This window comes from Patagioenas fasciata, chromosome 8 (genome assembly GCF_037038585.1).
Source record: "Patagioenas fasciata isolate bPatFas1 chromosome 8, bPatFas1.hap1, whole genome shotgun sequence".
NCBI lineage: Eukaryota > Metazoa > Chordata > Aves > Columbiformes > Columbidae > Patagioenas > Patagioenas fasciata.
The window spans coordinates 20,791,703-20,812,476 of NC_092527.1; the positions used below are offsets into that span (position 1 = coordinate 20,791,703).

Here is a 20,774-nt window from a genome sequence, read left to right on the forward strand (position 1 = left end):
CCCTTTGCTCACTGATGAGTTTTGTTCAGAGTCGTTGCTTTCTCTGGGCTTTTGTTACGAGCATTTTTCCCCTTTCTTTCAATATGTGTTCACTTGAAACAATTTCTGCGTGTTTTTTTTGGTGATGTATCTGTCACTTTAAGGCATTTTTGGGAGATTCGGATCTGGTAACAAATGTTCCTCTTCCCCTTTCAATACTTCTCAGTTTCATCAAGCCACCAAGCTGATGTAGTACCTTCAACACCCTGCAGTCTCTTCCCGGTTTTTAGCCATAGATGTCAAATCACATGAGTTTCTTGCTTCCTGTTGAAGCTGAGAAGAGGTACTAGGTGGCAAGAGACACACACACGAAAAGGATCACTTTTAGACAATCCGGAATGGATAGAATTAGGAGATGAAGCTTCGTGGCCCGGTTCAACCGCAGATCATGCTCCCTCACATTCCTGCTTGTTGGCTGTAGCAGAAGATGTGCTGTTCCTTTTGATTGTACAGTAACTTTCTCAATTCCCCATCTGAATTTATTTCTTACTAAAGCCAATTTGGCACCTGTTGTACTCCCTTTCTCTGAATGGGCATTACCCTGCCAGGTTTAGATAGTGATTTTAGAATATCTACTTTTGTAGCGAATCCTGAATATAATGATGTTTAATCTCTTCTTGTCTCATGACTTAAAAATTTTTACCTTCTTACTTCTTGATATGTCTTTTCCACCAGTACCTGAGTATGGGCAAGAAACTATGCCAGCAGGTCTGAGAAAGTAGGTTGTTTCTGGCTAGCTTCCTAGGTGGGAGCTCTGCAGTACTTGTCCCAGTCATTGAATACTTGTCTGTGGGATTAGTCATGTAGCATCAGTGGCTGTTCACCATGATGGTTTCTTTCATTCCCTCCCTTTGGATCTTGGTTGCAGAGTTGTATATGCAGCTTTAGCCACTTCTAGATGGGGTTTTAGAGGCTCAGCGAATCAGAAAATAAAGCTTTTTCCTTCAATGAGCTTAATTTTTTCTTGTCTCTTGCTTTTCATAGTGTTTAGTGTCTCTCTACTTCTTGAAGTAGAACTGTGATAGTGAAAAGACCCTCACAATGTGCTCTGGGTCCATCACACAAACAGGCTGCAGTTTACAAACAGGCCCTGTGTTTCTGAAGGTTAGCCTGTGACCAGCCTTGGCTTAGTGCATGATCTGCAGAAGGTGGGGGTCTGTAACAGCCCTAACTAAAAAGCAGTAGGGGTTCGTACTTCCAAGTCTGGAAACCAGCCTTCTGTCCCCATGTTCTGAAAGCCTTCTTCTGTCCCTGTCACCTGCGACAGAATTGTTATCTCTACACACAACAAGCAAATCTACCTGCTTAATAAAAGGCTGTAGTGAGAAGGCTATTTTTTGCATTACGTGTGGAGTGATTGGTCAGATGGAAAGAAACCGCTTTCTTTCTGTGAGCATTGCTTTTCTGGGCTTTTGTTCCCATATGTTGGGTGAAATCCACCTTGTCCCACTTTCTAATTGTCAGAAATATGCCTGCAGAAATAGGCACTGTGAGACTTAGGGGCTCTTGGAAGACCAGTTGTTAGACTGTAATCCAGAGATCATTGCTGGTCTAGGAGGCTGTGCCAAGGAATTTGTAGAAACAGTTTTTAGAGCCATCCATTATAATTTTCTGATAAGCATGTGACAGTTGAAGCAGCTGGCAGTGATCTGTGATCCCAAAACTTTGGGAAGATTGTGCTCTGGTACAGGATGAGCTTATTTGCCACATTTACTGTTGGCCCTTCATGATGACTTCTGAAACTCTTTTGGGCACCTTCAGATGCTTCAATTGTTTTACACTTTTGCTGCTTTTTGGCAGTGTAGAACTTATGTCTCTGTAAGCAAAGGAGCACTGTGCTCTAAGCTCCTCTTCATTGCTCATGTTTGCAGAGTGACTCAGACTCTTGGATTCCTCCTCTTGCTGATAGAGCCATCTCACGGACCTGATAGAAAGCTGGCCAGCCCCACAGCCCCAGCAGTGATCCGTAGCAGACTTGGACCAGGCTCTTTCTGTCCTTTTTGGCGCTTCCAGCTCCCTTTGAGTGGATACACACATGCAAGAGTCTCCAAGCCTGTATGCATATGATTAACTCCACAGTGCAAACAGAAGATGTTTGATCTGCCTTGTGAACAAGGTCTGATGTCAGGAAGAATAGCTGTTGATGTTCAGCAGATAGGCTGTCGTGTGCCCAGTCACTGTTTCCCGGGAGCAAAGGGCGTCTTTGTGATCACTTCTCACAAATGCTTCTGCTCACACTGCCCAGGCAGGTTTCTGCTGTGCCCGCAGCTGCCTGTTAAGTATTGCAAAGATACTCATACCCTCCTGTCTTCTGTATTCTAGGTGCTCTGTGACCTTTCATCTTTCCTCAGTGTGAAGAAAGGGAAACCGTGGCATGCTGAGAGTGGAAGGGAGGGGGAGAGGAGGGAGGTGTTATACCAAGCCAGTCCCCAGGGTCACTGGATGTGGATGGGAGGGAGGGAGGGAGAGATGGGACTTGAGTGTAGCTGATGTGAGAAGTAGTACTCAGAGCTGGTTTGGCAGCAGTAGCTGTGACAAGGCAGAGCAAGCTGCCAGGCCTTGTTAAACAGCACATGTATGGTACAGGACATGACTGCATGCTCAGTAGTACAGGGAAGCGGCTCTTTGGTTGGGTTTGTCTTGTTGTCTCCCAAATCCAGTTGCTTGGAACAGTTTGCAGGTGACAGCATTACCAGTGTGAGCCATTTTACTGAATGTAGTCAGTCCTGAGACGCAGTTGCTAACCTGGATCACATGCAGGCTTTTTTTATTCTGGAAGTATTGAAGGGGCCGCAGGTGGTGACCTGTGTCCTCCTTGCTGCAGCACTGGGTTTGTGCCAGTCAGCCAGACACTTCATGCAGCAAACCTTTCCTCTCAGTGTTTCACTAGCAAGTCAAAGGGATGAGCCAGCCTTTACTGTCACACCACCTTCCTGGTGTCTCCCAGAAATGAGCAAAATACATGATGAGACACTATCTTTTGCCACCTTGTGTGCTCTGTGTCATGGCCGTGCAACTACACACATCTTTCTGTCCTTTGCTCTGTGTTGTGTTTAGCACATCCTTTTTACAGAATAGCACCAAACACCTGCTGCTCTTTGAAGTGTAGATGCCAGAGCCTGTCTGTCAGGGCCTTTTTGTCAGCTCACTAGAAAACCAGAAGAGAAAAAATCACAAGCAGACGAGTCTTAAACTCTGCTTGCTTTCCATGTGCCCTAGAGTCCTATCGCTGTTTTCTGTTGCCTACCCAAAGATCCTGGGGTGTGAGCACCTTATGGACAGGATTAAATTAATTTCACAATGCCTTGGGGATGGCTCAGGCACAAAGCGCTACTATCTATCAGTACCTGAGACCAGTCCATGGTGACACTGGGCAGAAAACTGAAATTCAGACCTCCTGAGTGCCAGCAATGTCTTCATCCCAAGACCATCTGTCTCCTGCTTCCCCCTTTTGCTCTTCCCCTACTGTGAGTGGGAAAGCCATTCCTGCCTCCTGCCAGGGAAACCTGTTGTTGCCCAGTGACCTTGCCTGGCATCAGCAGGATTCAGCCCTGAACTGTGCAGCAGTGGGTGTCCCTGCTGTGACTGAGGTCTCTTCCCCTCCCTGCTCTAGCAGACACTGGGCTAAGTCATCCATGTACTCATTCTCCCATTTGCCTTGGTGTTCTGCTTTTGTTTCACCAACGTCTAGCCATGGCGTGGTTTGTGTCTGACAGAGTGATCTTGTGTTACAGGCACTGGGATGCCCAATTCCATGGCACCTGTCGAAACTGCACACCAGAGTAAAGCTGACAACCGTCTATTTGCACTCTTTTCCAAAATTTAAAATACTGAAAAATAGACAGGAGGGAAATGTATCTGTTTGAGAGAAGAATTGGCTGGGCATGGCAGAGACAGCACACGGGCTCCTGAGCACCCCTGAGTGCTCAGTGCCACTGTGCCCAAGGGTTCACATCCTCGGGCTTGGCAGGACATTTTTCAGGGGCTGCCTATGCTGAAGGCTCTCACGAGCTAAAACCTTATCAGCTGGTGTCTGTTCCTACCACAACGTCCTAGTGCGATGTCTCTTTGAAGTCCACGTTCAGGTCCCTACGTACACTTGTTTGTATTTTGAAGTGTGAATTGCCACTTGTTCCTTTACACTTGATATGTCAAGTCCAAAGTGAATGAAAGCTGCAGGCTGTGGGCCTAGGAATAACTCCGGTGAACTGTCCCTTGTGCTGCTGTGCCCTGGCCTGCAGCGTGCTGCCCCTTGGCCTGGCCTGCACCTCTGCTGTAGCAGGGACTGCAGCTGGAGAGGTCACCCTGCTTGTGCCTTGGGGAGAGGAAAGGAAGCTCCCATTCTCCCATGAAAGAGGCTTTGCAAGGTTTTGCCTAGGAGAGAGTCACTGATTAACCCTTGTTCCCCTGAATGTCCCAGAGCCACTTGAATAGAATTTTTAACCTGTTCTGGACTCACATCTGGGGCTCAGTTAGTAACCCAGGGGAGTAGTGTGTGGGTGATGAGAGGTATGTGTCCTTCCTCTCTGGAGTTCCTCCTGTCTTGCAAGCACTACATTTTTCATTTTTCGTCACAGCAGTGCTGTATACTGGCAGATGGACATTCATCAACCCAGACAGCCTGGGCAGTCTGAGCTGTGAACAGCCTCTTGCTGACAGTGGAATCAATCTAGGAGGAAACAGTACTGTTACCTGTTTACCAGTATCCCATGTCTTTCCTATTTTTAGATCAGCATCTTCATGACCCACCTGTCCAACTATGGGAATGACCGTCTGGGACTGTACACTTTTGAGAGCCTGGTCAAGTTTGTGCAGTGCTGGACCAACCTTCGCCTGCAAACACTGCCCCCTGTCCAACTTGCAAAAAAGTACTTTGAAATCTTTCCCCAGGAAAAGAATCCCTTGTGGCAGGTGAGCAGGAAGCTTTAACCACTCCTGATGGTTTTCCAAGAGGTATGTCCCACATTTAAAGTGTGGCAAGACTGCTGATCCAGAGCACAGAGGGGAAATGCATAAAGCTTTTAGGTTTAACCTTTGTGGCTTGAGGCTGCAGGTGGCAAATTGCAAGGTAGAAGGGATGGGGAGTAGGAGGAGTAGGACACAGTCACGGTGTGAGCATAGGGACAGGGATGACTGTCACAAGTGACTCGGGGGCAGGCTTGCAGGCATTAGGGTTGTTAAAGGGCTTATATTAGAGCAAGCTGCTGTGAGATATTAAATGTGCAGGGAAGACCCTGTTTGGTGCTGGAGGAGCTCGCAGGCATGTTAATGTGATTAATCTTAAAGTAATTTCACACTGCAGAATTCATGTTTATTAAATAAAAACATGCTTATTCCATTTTATCCTGGTGCAGCAGCTCTCTGCATGGTAATGAGCAGATGAAATTAACTGAAGGTGATAGAGTTGTCAGTCTGCCAGAAGTTCACAGATCCTGAGCTGTGCTATCATGGTGGGCCAGCCCAGCATGGCTACATGGGGCAGGGCCTGTGGTTAACACTCTCAGAGGGACTTTGGCTTCTGTGTCACTTTAGAGCTTTTGAAAATGTTCCCTCGTGTTTTCACTTAACTCTTCTTGATGCCTGGCAGCACAGCAGTGTGGCTGTGAAGTGTTCTTCATACGCTAATAGCGTTTTCCTGAGAGGACTGGCCTTCCAGCTTTTCCTCCCTTTTCCATTAGCTCCTCTGGTAATGCTTAATCCCATCACTTCTGCTGCAGAATCCCTGTGATGATAAGAGGCACAAGGATATCTGGTCCAAAGAGAAAACATGCGATCGGCTCCCCAAGTTCCTCATTGTGGGACCTCAGAAAACTGGTAATGTAAATACTTTATGTAAAGATAGATTGTAGATTCCATCTCATTCCTCCAGAGAGGAGAGCTGGCAAGGTCTGTGGTGCAGGTCTGTCTGTATGGCTGCCCTTTGTGCAAGCTGCCAAATGGCCACAGAGGACATTTCAAAGAATCTCACATTTGTTCTAACCTAAATCTGGCAAGTCCATCAGTACTTTGTGGCCTGGGACTTTGCTTGGCTCAGTTCCAATTTGCAGGGAAAAGCCCTACCTGCAGAGTTGTGTTTTGGCTTTTCCACATAAGCTCAGAGAAACTGTGACCTTTCTTAGTGTGTCACAAACAGAAGCTGTCAGCAGGACTAAACGCACAGGCTTAGCAGAGGTTATGACGAATGCCCCCTAGTGCTGTTGTTCTGATGGATCTGTGTACCCACTGCATGCTGCATGTCGCTGTCAGTGGGAAACAGAGATCCTCTTTTGTCTGACCTCTGTCACCACCTCTTCTTAACTGCTGTGGCACTGTGGTTGGCAGCAACATGGCTGCATGTACTGTCCTGAGGAGTCCTTTCTAGGCCAAAGAGAGCAAGATCTCTTCAGCCAAAGCCAGGTCTTCAAACTTTGGCTCTCTCTATAGTGCAGTGAAACAGCAGCTGCCAACCATGCACAGTGAACAGTGATGCTGGCCTTGGGAGGAAGCTTTTCCCGGCCAAGCTGCTGTCTCCTGCCTGTGTCCTTGTGGAGCTCTGTTGGTGTGTGTGCAGCATGGGCCCCCCTGTACCACAACCCAAGCTGCTTGCAGTGGCGCAATAAGAAAACCCTTCTCTCAGCTGATTTATTGGCCTGCTGGAGCCTACAGCTGCGTGCTGAGCAGGATTATTAGGTTTGGCTGGGTAAAGGGAATAGCCAGGCCAAGGCACATCTAGCTGAATTCTTACCCGAGGACACTGTTGTTGTCCCAGCATATCTCCTTCCCATGCACGTGATACTGTCCTGCAGTGCTCAGGCCACCTCCTGTTCGGCAGGTGTGGGTTCTGCCACATGAGAGTGTGGCTGTGCCACCAGGGAAAAAAAATCATGGGCGTAGCCTAGCCATGGTAAGAACACAAGATAGCCAGCATGAGTGACAGCTGTCATGTTAAGGAGGTGACTTACATCAGCTGCATGAGCTGAGACATGGGATTGAGCTGCCAAGTCCAATCGCAAAGTGTTTGGTGTCTCTGCTCTTGTAACCTGCATGAGTTAAGGGCTGGGCTAGCCAGTGATAGCAGGAGCGTGCCCACTTGGAGACTGTTTTTTGCAGTGTAGCCTTTTGTTCAGCCAAGCATTATGTGTGACCCAGGTCCCGTTAACTGGTTCCTGTTGCAGGTACAACAGCTGTGCACTTCTTCTTGACCATGCATCCAGCTGTCACCAGTAACTTCCCAAGTCCATCCACCTTCGAGGAGATACAGTTTTTTAATGGACCCAACTATCATAAAGGAATTGATTGGTAAGAATCCTGTCAAGAATCCTGTGTTCTTGTGATAAGGTGCACCCAAGTTGTCTTCTTCTCAGTCTGTGTGTCCACTGCAGCCACATTAGTAGCTTCTCTGTTTCTAAAGAGCTGTTTTCATTGCTATGGCTCAGTGCACATTCTGTTTTCCTGCTAACCCAACTGCTTAGTCCCAGGAGCAGGACAGGTAGTTTTTTTATATTAGTGACTGTCGCTAGGAGATCTCTGAGCATTATTTGGCTTTTAAAATTCAGTCTTTGTTGAAGGCACTGCTGTCATGAGGTTTCTTCTCCGTTGACATGCAAAACAGACAACAGTGTTCTCGTTAAAAATTTTTCATTATTTCCAACTTAAGACCCATAGGACAGAAGGGACAACCTCCGTACAGTTATTCTGGGCCCTTTAGACTAAAGAGATCACACTGCATTCCTTGTGCTGTCTCTTTGGCCACCTCCATACCCTGTTCCTTACCTGTAGAATATGCAATTTTGATAGAGTGTTTCCACCTGTCAGGGAAATAACAGTGTCACTATGGCACTATCATTCCACTGTGTTTCCTGGCAGAGAATTTTAAAGTTGTTTCTTGCTGGAAGTGTGCACTTGGAGTCCACCGTGGCACTGCGCTCCCTCACGTGTGGCTCTGAGGGATGGCTGTGTGGCAGTCAGGCATTCTACTGTGGGGTTGCTTTGCCTGTGACCTGTGAGAAATTTTGTCTGACTTCTCTAATCATTTAGAGAACTCTTGAAGATATATTGTAAGGCGGTTGGTGCTTCAATGAAGCTCATGTGAGTGAAGGACTACAGAGCAGTTGTACTACCTGATAAGACAGGCTCAGAAAGCACAGACTGTTATGTTTATCCCGTGGAAAAGTCATCCAGCTTGAGTGTAGCATCATGTGCAAGAGAAGAATCTTCTTGTTTGGGGTGTAATTTGAATTTGTTGTACAGCTTAAATTTCAGCAGAGACCAGTCTTCCTGTGCTTCACAGTGTCCTTTTCCTCCATTATCCTCTACTCTACTATTAGTCAAATGTCTTACAGTTTCTGTATTACTAATTTTACAAGCTCATGTGAGGCAGAGCAGAGCTGAGCTCTTTACCCTGTGTCTGAACCGTGAACTAAGGTGCAAAGAGAGAAATTATTTAGATGGGTCTAACCCAAGCAGTCAGTGGCAGGCCAGGCAGCTGATTCTGACCTTATTCTTGGGACAAAACCTCTTTTCTTGGGGAGACTGCAGCTCGTGCTCTACCCTCAACCTTTTCATTCCACTACCCCAGGACTTGGGGAACGCACTCTCAGCAAAATACTTTCTCACCCTTCTATCATTTCCATCTTTCTGTGCTGTGTTCCACCACCCCTTTCCAAGTCCTGCCTCTGCCAGCTCTGTGCCATTTTGCCCATTCATTGTGTTGCTGGCAGGTGCAGTTGTTCTGTGAACTGTGTCTGTTGAAGAGGTGCAAGCACATCATTGTGTCATATGCCAGTTCTTTGTCGGTCTGTGCTGCTCACCAGCATCCTGTCTGTTCGGCAGGTACATGGAATTCTTTCCCATCCCCTCCAATGCCAGCACAGACTTCATGTTTGAGAAGAGTGCCAATTACTTTGACACAGAGGTGGTACCGAAACGTGGTGCAGCCCTGCTGCCTCGAGCCAAAATCATTACTGTTCTGATCAACCCTGCTGACCGAGCCTATTCGTGGTACCAGGTAACTTCCCTGCGCTGCTCCCTGGGTGAAGTTTGGTTATGCCAGTGGGGTGAGGTGGAAAGCCTGAGGCAGAAAGCCCATTTCCATAGAGGGGCCAGGAAAACAATGATGCAGGCTTACTGCAGAGTGTGGACAGAGTTACAGACAAAGGTATCGGTGGAGAGTTGTGCCAAGTCAGTGGGGTCTGCTCAGAGATGTGTAAGATGGAACTTTATGTTCCTGCTCCTAAATTTGGCTTATTTTTTTCAGCACCAGCGTGCTCACAATGACCCTGTGGCGCTCAATTACACTTTCTACCAAGTGATCTCTGCGAAGTCCCAGGCCCCTCAGGAACTGCGGAACCTGCAAAGCCGATGCTTGCTCCCTGGCTGGTACTCAACTCACCTGGAGCGCTGGCTCACATACTACCCCTCGGGGCAGGTAGGAGCTTTGGCAGTAGAGGCTTTCTTGGAGCCCCTTGTACATTTAGTGGAGAGGAGAACAAACTGTAAAGTGTGCACATGCTCTCCAGAGCCCCCTTCCCCTGTTGTTTTCATTTCACTTTCTGTCTTGTCTTATTGAAGAGACACCACTTGCTTCTGATAAGAAATCAGGCTTGGATACTCCAATTTTGCACTTTATTGTATTTGTAAAAGTAAATGAGTGCAAGAGGATACTGTGATGTCCCAGAGAGCTCCACACCACTGAGACGTTCAGCAGGAATAGCAGTGTTAGCATTCCCTTCCTTTCATCTGGGCAGCCTACAGCCCAGGGACCCTCTTCAGGCCCAGTAGGTGTTCAGCTACTTGCTGTGGTTTCATTGCTCTAAAGAGAGGTTTTTGGTCCCTGCCACTTGTTAGTTCCCATGTTGTGAAGCCTTTAGCTGCCTGCTGAAGGGAAATTCCACTGCAGAGATGTCAGGATTCTGTGTTTTATGTATAAATTTGCAAAAAATCAACTAATAGACCTTATAGATAATTCTGTGTCTGAATTTCCAAGAATTTTTAAAACTGTCTAAAAAATTGTGAATCGGGCTATGTTTTTCCAAGTTCCTTTCTGCTGCTGGGGTTATCCTCAGTCTATAATCCAGAAATCTCTTATAATGTCCATTTAGTCTCTTATTCTCTGCCAAAGCAGCAGCCTGAACTGCACATGATAGATCTGCCAAGACTAAAAGAGACATGGGAAAACATTCTTGGGTTCATGTCTCATTGTCTTGCCAGTCCTGGAGGCTACTGCCATGAGAAATGATGGAGACAGACACATCATCCTTGTACTTACTATGGTTAGGGTCTCTTGCCTTCCCAAACTTGAAGTGACTATTGTGTGCTTTGGAATAGGCAATTTATTAGCACAAATGTTGTTCATTATTGTCTATCATACATGTAACAGGAGAATAATCATAGGCTACAGAAGAATACTTAGCACAATGGGTGCTGACATCTAAAAAGAATACATGAGTTTCCAGAGACACTATGTACATCATGCTTAATGCTCAGTTACATAGGGTATGGCCAAAGGCAAATTTATTAAGCAAAGCCTGTCATGATCTACTGTCTTATAGTATTTGTGGCACGTATCATAACTTCTGTCTGTTGTGACAAATGGGTCTCACCCCCATGGTGTTGCTCTAGGATAAACAGGCTTTGGCAGCCTTTGCTCACAGGCACAAAGGCCAGGGCAGTTCTGAGATGCAGGAAGCTCACGGATGGCGTTCAGCACAAGCTGTTAGAGACCAAGGTGGCTGCTGTCTTTACAGCTTCTCATTGTGGATGGTCAGGAGCTGAGACACAACCCTGCCTCCGTAATGGACAACATCCAGAAGTTCTTGGGAGTCACCCCGCTCTTCAACTACACCCAGGCTCTCAGGTAAGGACACTGTATTTGGGAGGATGCTTTCTTAGGCAAGTGCGATACTAGTACATTTGATGAGAAGAATGCTTCTTATCTATCTTGCTAAGGTTTCAGAGGGAAGCCTAACCCTAAAATTAGGTTCAGACAGCATGAGGTGCTGTGCTAAGACTGGAATAATAACTTAGTCTTGCAGAAATGATAGGGGAAGGGGTGCTTTTTGGCACTGTTGTGGAGAAGCAGGAAGTTGCTCACAGCAGTAATTACGATGTTTTCCAGTTCATCTTTGTGGTTTCAGAAAAGGTGCTGGAATTATTAGCACTCCTTATGTTTTGTGTTATACCTACATCTGACAGAAAGTAGATGAAGTATCATAAAAATGTGTGACAGGCTGCTCGTATCTTCAGCTAGATGATTAGGGACACATCGCACTGTTTTGAGATAAAGAGCCTGTTATTCCAGAAGACATGAACTTGACAGGTGCCCGGAGCTATGTTAGCGAGTGCTAGCAGAGGCACTGCCTCACTGCTGCTGAGTTGAAGGATGTTACTCAGCCATTACTGTGATCTTACAGACACCACAAGTACAGTTAATCTGAATAGATTAAGTGCTAGCTGAAGGTGATCTGTGGCTGTATCAGTCTTCAGTGGAAGTTCTTCAGGCCCACTGGACATCCTGAATATTGCTCTTTGCAGCTGAAACTGGTATTTTCACATCTTCTCTGTTATCACTACGTGAGAGGGCAGTGAGTGGTGTGTGTGTGTGTAGGCATATGGCAATTGCCCTTCAACAGGAAAGAGAGAAGAACCAATTCAGTTCTCTGTTATTTTCCAAGGGGTTAGTACATGGTTCCCCAGGGGAGGGCAGATTTAGGGACATGTCAGATTACTTTAAAGCCTTACTTGCTGGAGCACATGTCGTGATGGTAAATGGCTATTTATAGTAGTGGTAGTGGCTGGTACCCTTCGGCCAGGGTCAGAAAAGAAATGGCACTGGTGAGCTTGCCTCAGAGTTTGGTGGAGATACCTGCTCAAACGTCAAGCTTGGCTTTGGCAAATTGAGGGGACAGGACAGACACGACCACTTACAGTTCCCAGCATCGCATTATACCTATGTTTTAGCAAGAGAAGAAACACTGGAATTTTAAATAGGGAATTCTCTAACACGTTTCAGCTATGAAGAAGAGATATAAAGGAATTTGCATACACTAAAACATGGATTATTTCCCTCCTCAAGCTTAACAGACAAACATTGTAACACTTTATTACTTCTGAAATTTGCATGAAGCCGAAACAATCATGGTTGTAATGGATTTCTTATCAAAGTAGTCAAGTGCTTAAAAAAATATTGAACCAATATCATAAACAAACCCACTTTTTAAAGCATTGAAATGGGAAATACCTATAGCACTACTTAATTTCTCCTGCTACTAACTGGGCATGTGGCCATATCTTTTAAAGACAAGTATCCTTTTCAGATTTGATGAAGCAAAAGGATTTTGGTGCCAGCTGCTAGATGGAGGAAAGACTAAATGCCTAGGAAAGAGTAAAGGAAGAAAATACCCTGATATGGATTCCTCGGTGAGTAACTGTCTTAAATCTGCTGGCAGCAAGAGATGTAGAAACATCTCAGCAAACCAGCCTGGATTTTCCTACCACCTGTGTCCTAGATGACCTAAGGAACATGTGTTGATGGTAACATTTTCTTTTCATGCTAATGTGGTCCGTATTTTCCACACAGTCACGGCTGTTCCTAAGAGACTTCTACCGGGAGCACAACATCGAGTTATCCAAGCTGATGAACAGACTTGGACAGCCCCTTCCAACCTGGCTTCGGGAGGAACTGCAGAACTCCAGCTGGAGCTGAGGGGAACTCCCTTGCCGCCAGTGCCATTGAGATGTGTGGTGCTCACACACGTGCTGTGATGCCATCTCGTCAAGCCAAAACAAGTGGACAAATAAGCAGGAGCAGAGAATGTGCATGTGGAGCCTTTCCTGACCACTGGGAAGGGCTGCTGCCTCTGCCACTGCCCTGGGGCATGGAGTGCATCACATTCTCGAGTATTAATGGTGTGTTACACTCTGACTTTTACTTACAGGAACAATTTGGAATGCCTGCCCTACAGGGGAGAGAGCACGGTTAACACTTTATGTTTCAAGTACTCATGTGAAAGAGGCACTAGCTGGAGGGTTAATGTGTTACTCCTCTGAATCCAGAAGTAAAGACTTCAGAGGTTATGCCCCAAGGGGAATCTGGTCCAGTGAACCCCAGCTTTTATCCAGGAGTCGATTTCGCAGCAGCGAGGTACAAGAACACCTTGTTCCACCCCATGCACGGTACCAGGGCGACCATCATTACTTACAGTGCCACTGTGTGTGGCTTGTGGGGACTGCACCTTCTTGGAGACAGATGTTACAGATGTAAGGTTTCCTCTCCTTACCTGCTGCTGTGACGCTGGGTCCAAGGGTCAGTGGGAGATAGGGGAAAGCTGCAGATATTGACACACACACAACTGTTTTGTTATCTTAGGGAAAAGGTTGCCATATGTGGCAATGGGGCGAGTATTTCTCTGCAGGGACTTTAGACATTTCAGAAGACAACCAAGGTGCAGTACGTCCCCTTAGAGCTCTTTGGAGGTATGTGTTAGTGCAGCACAACAGCAGCTGGGGGAAGCAAAGCTCAGGTATTGTAAAATAAGGCTGATACAGCTGAAAGCAGACAATTCAGTACCCCATCTCTGATCAGCTTAAAAAGAGGAAAAAAAAAAAAGCGCAACATTTTTCTCTTTCCAACATCTCCAGGGCCCCTACCACATATGCTGATACTAGCACCTGTTTTAATCCCCTGCAGTCCAACCATCCAAGGAGAAAAGCAAAAACCAGTTAAAAGTAAGTATTGTTCAGATTTAAAGGGAAGGCTTGGGAGTTAGAAGTGGTCTCCTGTATCCAAAAGAAGTTGTTTAGTCCAGTAAGTACACTTAAGTGCTTTGCCTCCTCCTGCAGTTGCTGGACAATTACTCTCAGAGGAAATCCTCCATCGTGGTTGTACATGTTTTCTGTTGCTGAGCCGGAGGCTTCTGGAGTCATGTGGGCCATTGTCCCTCCTTCCCAGGCACAGCTGGGCCTTGGAGATCGATGCAGTGCCAGAGAACAGAGGGGCCGGATCCATATGAACACAGATTATGGAAACTTCCACAACTGTCATGAGCTCCTTTTCTCCTGTTGTAGGAGAGAAGTTGCTTCAACCAAGCTTTTCCATTGAGCCTTAGGTATTGTGTATTTCTGAATGACTGGTGCATTTACCGTTGTATGTAAATGTATATAATATGCAATATAGTATTTTATTTCATGTGCCCTTGGAAAGGGTTATTTTGTGCAGCCAAAAAAAAAAAAGGACAGAAAGACTAGAAACCCCTCTCTCGCTCCTGTTAGAGAGAAGAGCCTGACTTCCTGCACTGGATTCATGTATAGCATCATTCACATTGAATGATAATGAAGAAATTCTTGGCTCCCAAAGCTGAGCACAAGTGTCCGAGTAAAGGCTAGAAGTAGTAGTAAGTGGATTCAATAAATGTACTACTTATTTTTCTTCTTTGTGATGATCTGGAGTGATGTCATGGTAGAAGCATAAGAAAAACTGGAAGACCTTACAGCCGATACTTGGGAGGGCAACAAAGCTAAGTTAGCTATATTTGTAACAACATAGAACCAGCATCCTAAGGCTTCTTTCTCTGCAAGTACAGCTGTAGGCTGACACAGCACATGGCCTGTGGTTAGAGACTCATTGTTACTGCTTTCTTCCAGTGATGACTTTTGGGCCATCCCTGGCTGTTGCAGGAGTTCCAGCCACTGGAGCAGTGCTGTGCACCTTCTGCTCAGGTGTGCTCCCACACCTGGCACTGGCCAGCAGCCCACGAGCAGTCATCAGCAACCTGCCAGTCAACTGGAAGTAAAACATTGTTTAAATAGGCACGGTTGTGACAGCATTATAAAACAGCCTTACAGCTCTCACTTCACAAATAAACACAGCAGCAGCAGTGCAGCTATTTTACATGCTGCCACAGGAGGAAGAGGAGGAGGCTCTCAGGACCAATGCTACTGATGCTCCATTAGCCACGGTTTCCTGCTCCTAATCCATTATAGGTTGTCACTTACACGATTACTTCACACTTTACTTCAGACTTCGGTACATCTTCAAGGAGATAGATTCATACATTAAAAAAAAATAATCAGGGTACTAGGAATAATGTTCAATAAATGTCAAGGTTATTTTACTGGCAATAGTCCTTCAATCAAGGCAGCAAAGGGTAGCAGCATGTTCTCATTATTTATTGTTCCCCCCTCCCCCTGGTTGCTTCATTTCTATGCTAGTTCTTACTGCTTTTGCTAACAGCAAACAAATCACCTGCTGTGGTCAGATCCAAATGTGGGATGTCCCTATCTGATTTAGCTGATGAGTCATTTTCAGATCTGATAAGTCCCTCAGAAAGCACACAGCTGCAGAAGCAGCCCTCTGCCCCAGCCATTCCCTCAAAGCTGTGGAAACACACACTCCCTCCTAATCAGAAGCTCTATGATATCAAAAAGCCATCAAAACTGTATTTTCCAGTGAGATGCACTGGTTACTAGATACAAACCCATCAGGCACTCACACATTATGGACCCTCACACTTCTTTTTGATAGTGGAAAAAAAGGAAAACCTCATCTTCTTACCTCACTGTTTAGCAACAGAACTTGATGGTAAGCAGCAGTTCACTGCCAAGACAAGGAAAATGGTAAGCACGAAACATTAATATATTACAAATTTTTTTTCGGATAAAAATATTTTTTGTAGTATGATGACCCATTCAAAAAAGGAGTAATTTGACCCAGGTAGCAGAAAGGCAATAAAAACAGTAGTGAGGTCATGTCACTTAAGAACTGGAAGGGTGCAGGAAAGGTGAGAATTGGCAAAACAACAGGAAACAAAGTGGGTTTTTTTTAGCTTTCGTTTTAAGGAAGCCATCAGTGTCTGTGTGAAAAAAAAAAAGCAACCTCAGCACATGAAGCTGGAATTTCCACTCACACACAACCTGTGGAATTCAATCAGGAAGATACTTCCAAGTGGGCTGCTACAAATTTCCGCTAGGTACAGCCCCTACTGGTACAAGTCTCAGTTACAGGGAACTGGGAGAATTTTTCTGTAGGTGGCAGCATCTATCAACTCAACATACATAAAAAAATCTGATGGCTGAAAGGTGCAGCTGACTGCTGTGTGCCATTCTGACATGTCAATCTAACAAACAACTTGATCAAACTCACCCTGTTTTTCAGCCCTCACACTCACCTCATAAGAGAATCCTCTGATTGCTGGCCAATCGTTTTGCTGTATCAATAGTAACACGGTAAGAAAAGCAATGACAAACTGGACTGAACATGTCAAATGAATGTGGAACAAACCCGTTCCTCCTCCTTGCTGAATTGTGAGTGTCCCCTGGCTGACACTGCAGCCACGAGTGAGACACCAAGAGCAGCACCCAACACAGGACAGCGTTACCAGCGGGCTGCCTCAAGCCGGGAATAAAAACTCCCATCGCGCAGCAGGACACGGCTTGAGCACTGGTACCTCCACACCAGTTATCAGGGCTTTACCTACAGTTTATTTCTTTCCCCTTTTTCCTAAAGGCTTGGGGGCTGGAGGGAGGTGAAAAGAGTAAACACTGAGAATTATTTAAAGCTCCACCTCCAAGACTCAATTTCTCCCCATTCTCACCTATATAATCTTATTGACTTCCCCAGTCTCTCCACAATGTTTGTAAACCAGCCTGTCCATCACCGCACCACTGCCCGAGCTGTCTGAAACCCAGGTCATGCTTATTTCACTTACAGTAACAGCAGATCATAAATCGGGTTGGTCTGAGGCTCCTCCACGTCAAGTTACTGGACAAAGTGCACTTCGGGCTGTAAAATGTGTTGCTGCTAAGGCCTCGCACAGTGGCTGCCCTTTAAGCCCCAGACTTCCTGATAGAGCAGCTCTCCTGCCTGGCTTAAGTGAGGCAAAGTAGGACATGGAAAGTGCGGGGACCCAGTCCCCATTCATAGTGTGCACTAGGTACATATACCATATACAATAGGTTTTTAATGCATTTCCAGTATTTTCCCCTTCTTATAGCTCACAATCCCTTCATGTCAGTGAAGTAGTTGTGCAGTGCACCCTGTGCAGCATTAAGTAGCTACAAATGCTGGAACTGTAACACCAAAAAGAAAAAAAAAAAAAGCAACAAAAGTCCTTTTCTTACAGAGCACAGTCACCATCTTTATACCAACAAGAAACCCTGTACAGCAGTGACGCTGCCTTCTGACAGCACACAAAGCTTGCATTTGGATGTTAACACTGAGAAGAAGCATTAACTAGTCCTGGGCTCAAATGGAAACCCAAGCACAGAGCAGCCCCAAGCAGATGTCACAGGTTAACACCACTCTGGGACAGGTGCCTCTGGCACCCTGCCCAAATGCAAGTGCCCTTAAAATAGAAACACGAAGCAGAAGGAAGTTCAAAAGTCATGTGTGAATGATGCTGGGGCAGTGAGGTTAGTGAGAGGAGAGGTAGTTTGAAAAAAGGTACTATTTAAGAAAGACCCTCTACCATATAATCATGTCACATGCCAGTTAAATTCAGGCACAGAAAAACATAAAATATTCTCAATATTTGAGAGCCATTCACTCTATCGGCAGGTCTTAAAAGCAAAGTCATACAACAGTCATGGCCATCAACAAATGCTAAGACGACCTCATGGCCCAACTTGCCCTTTTCACTATTTTCAGCTTAGTTTAAAACAAAACAAAAAACGAACAGCCTCAGTAGCAGACTGAACACACTTTCCTGTTTTGTCATGCTCTCTCAAGTAAATCCTGGAAAATCCATTTTAATACTCTGTGCCCTTCTATTAACATCCAGGTAAGAAAAATACATTTTTCCCAACTCCCACAGAAGAAGAGGAGTCCAAATTTACATCATGTTACGGCTGACTTACTTACACTGGGAAATGGTGATAAACTTCGTGGATGCTTCAATGCTTACTCCGTTTCCATTGACGCTGGGTTTTGCCAGGCTGTTAAGCACACTCTAGCATTGTGTAGCAATAGCTAAGCTACTGCTAAATAAGCTGGAAAAGTAAAAGCATTGTTCTTCTCCAAAATCCAACAGTGCTAAGCTTGATAAAAACCACATAGACACAAAAGAGTTACAAAACAGTTTAGGTTCAACAGTTCACCAGGAGGCGATTTCTGAATGGGCTCTCAGAGAAGGAAAAAAAATCTATATCTCAAATAAAAATTAATGACACTACACAAAACTAGACAGAAACGCTTTTCAGCTAACTAACTCCAGCCATACCTGTTGCTAAGCATGTTGCTTTGTCAGGTGACAACTCCAACTCAGCCTGTTCACGGGCTGTAAAGATACTGAAGTCCATAGGCAAATACTGTTCTGTGAACCCGTGTTCCTGGGAAGCACTTCCAAAGGAAAACCTTCACAAGCAAGAGAGATGGCAGTAGGTGAAGGTGTCCAGAGAGGGAGGAGGGGCCTGCCCTCTCGGAGGCTGGCACACCCCACCTGCACACAAAACGGGTACCTGCAGCATGAGATGTGTTCCAAGGAACGAGGCTCGCGACTACCAAAACCTTTATCTTATCCATTCCGTAAGAGCAAAAATCACATTATTCCTTCTGATGAGTCAAATATCCAGAAGTCCAGATGCAATCTTGGGATGTCTTCTACCAGCTACACTTACACCAAAGTTTTACCCCTGAAGTCTCAGAACTATACAGGATCCACAGTTTAAGTTCTAGAAAAGCTGCTGTCCCAGATAACAGGATAAGAGCACCTACAGACAAGGGGTAAAGATACTACATGGCCACCCACTAACATTCTCCAGGAAGGGGGAAAGAAGACCTTTCACTTACAGTACCTCACCTTTATCTTCTCATAACCTCTCCCTTATATTTTTTGATGTATGGCCCCCACTGTATAGACATATACAATGAGAGACAGAGGGAACCTCCATCTTTAAGGAGTTGCTTCTAAGTATCCTGACACTGGAACACCATCTGCTTTTATCTGCATGTACTGATCCTTGCACAGAGCATCAAAATGCACATCTACGCACCACATCAGGTTGTTCAGCTGAAGTACTGAGGAACCATCAAGTGCAGGCAGTGGGTTAACTCGGAGTGAAGGGCCACCCAGGCACCCCGCCCTCGGTAGGACTCTTAAAAAGTTTGATCTTCAACACTAGCAGGACACAGTGGAAACCAGGCCACAGGTATCTTGCTGTAAAGACATCAGCCACTTCTCACTTGGTTTCATCTGCACCTGCACAAATTAAACTTTTTCAGCTTCCCACTGAAGTGAACTGTTATTTCCAGAGACCCTAATGGCTAAAAGGGAAAGTATTTCCTATGGTCACAAGAGGAAACAAATCTGGCAATGAAGTGAGTCATTGTGAACAGAACACATAGGAAGAAGTACAGTCTAAAGACCTCACTCATCTTACCTTCAAGGAACAGACAGAACAGACTTCACCAAACATGAAAACAACCCATTGCAAGGTCTCCCATCACAGAACATCAGCTCTCTCCATGCAAGTGGGGGCCAGCTCCTATCCAGACAAATACCTGTAGCTATTGGCACTGACTAAATTCAGTATTTGCTGCCCAACCTGGGAAAAGGTGTTAGCCAGCACAGAAAATAGCTTCTCAGCTATGTAAACACATTCATATGCTGGAAGAGCTCTAAAGCATCCAGTGGTTGTGGCAGCTGGCCTTCACTGCATGTGAAAAAACACATGGGTTAACTGAAAGTCAATCTGAGTTGGCTGTGACCTCTGCTCTTTTACAGGCCTTCTGCTGGAATATGCTCAGAAATTCTGAAAAGATAAGTATTTTCCCAACTCCTGGAATAGTGACCAAACTAACAAGGCTGCACTGGGTAATAATTTTTCTGCTTTAATATTAGATTAATGCTACTGACTCTGGGGCCACTAGGGCTCATCTCATAAAGGAAAAATACCTCGAGAATCTCCAAATGACATGGCAAGAAAAAACAGCATTATCTCCTTTGTCACTTTCTCCTGTCTTTGCTCATGCATATTTCCATGGGATACAGCTCAGGAACAACAACAGATTAACAGATGCAGAGATCCAGAACTGAAAGCATCTTTTGGAAGACCTGAATAAATGAGTGTGCAGCACCTCCATACAGCTCCCATCTCTGTCTGCTCACTCTCAGGATTTTTTTCCTAAAAGACAGGAAACTTCTGAAACTACTGACCTGTGCCTCATACCACCGAGCTGCTACTGAGCTTTTTCTTCAGTCCATGTCAGCCTGAGGTGAGATTCCTCAGCTCTTCCTACATTTGGGCTCTGCAGCTGCTGGAAGACAACTCTGACAGGGTCTGTCATAAGGAAGCAATGCAATCTGTATGAGCACTAGAATGGGTAAAATAAGCAAAGAGAAAAAGTTCTAAGCATAGTGGAAGATAATGGGCATTGTGATTTTTTTCTCTTACGATCTTTACGGGGGACTACACAGAATGAAAGGAAGCACGCTTCCAGATAAAGTCCATTCTAACCTCACTTCAAGCAGCCCCATGGTATTTTCCCAAAACAAAGATACGGTGACAGTGCCCTCATGCTCCTGGTTGGTGTTCATTAATTACAGTAGTCTGGAAACTTGCCTTCTCAGAGTCTAAGTGTAGTCTTCTAATATGTATCACAGACAAGGCTCTGCCACTTCATTTCCCCATTCAGTCCAAATCCTCAATACAGTAACAGTCACTTCTGTTCCTGATATTTAATACATTCAGCTCTTTTGCCCATTTCCCTTCTACTTCTTCTAGAAGATGCTCCCTTCTCTCCCCCTAATTTTCTCGTATAAGCA

General features: G+C 45.4%; 1 protein-coding gene across 10 annotated transcripts in view; it reads left to right on the forward strand.

The window, feature by feature from the left end:
- The window catches only part of NDST2 (N-deacetylase and N-sulfotransferase 2), a 136,858-nt gene extending 122,416 nt beyond the window's left edge, over nucleotides 1-14,442 (forward strand). For all 10 annotated transcript variants that reach the window (XM_071811818.1, XM_071811822.1, XM_071811819.1 and 7 more), the window contains 8 exons: nucleotides 4,768-4,950; nucleotides 5,757-5,853; nucleotides 7,194-7,317; nucleotides 8,851-9,025; nucleotides 9,275-9,445; nucleotides 10,764-10,873; nucleotides 12,333-12,435; nucleotides 12,596-14,442. In XM_071811818.1, the coding sequence (XP_071667919.1) occupies nucleotides 4,768-4,950; nucleotides 5,757-5,853; nucleotides 7,194-7,317; nucleotides 8,851-9,025; nucleotides 9,275-9,445; nucleotides 10,764-10,873; nucleotides 12,333-12,435; nucleotides 12,596-12,721 (1,089 nt within the window). In that variant the 3' untranslated portion in view covers nucleotides 12,722-14,442. The remainder of the gene's footprint in view (nucleotides 1-4,767; nucleotides 4,951-5,756; nucleotides 5,854-7,193; nucleotides 7,318-8,850; nucleotides 9,026-9,274; nucleotides 9,446-10,763; nucleotides 10,874-12,332; nucleotides 12,436-12,595) is intronic.
- Nucleotides 14,443-20,774: the final 6,332 nt, after the last annotated feature.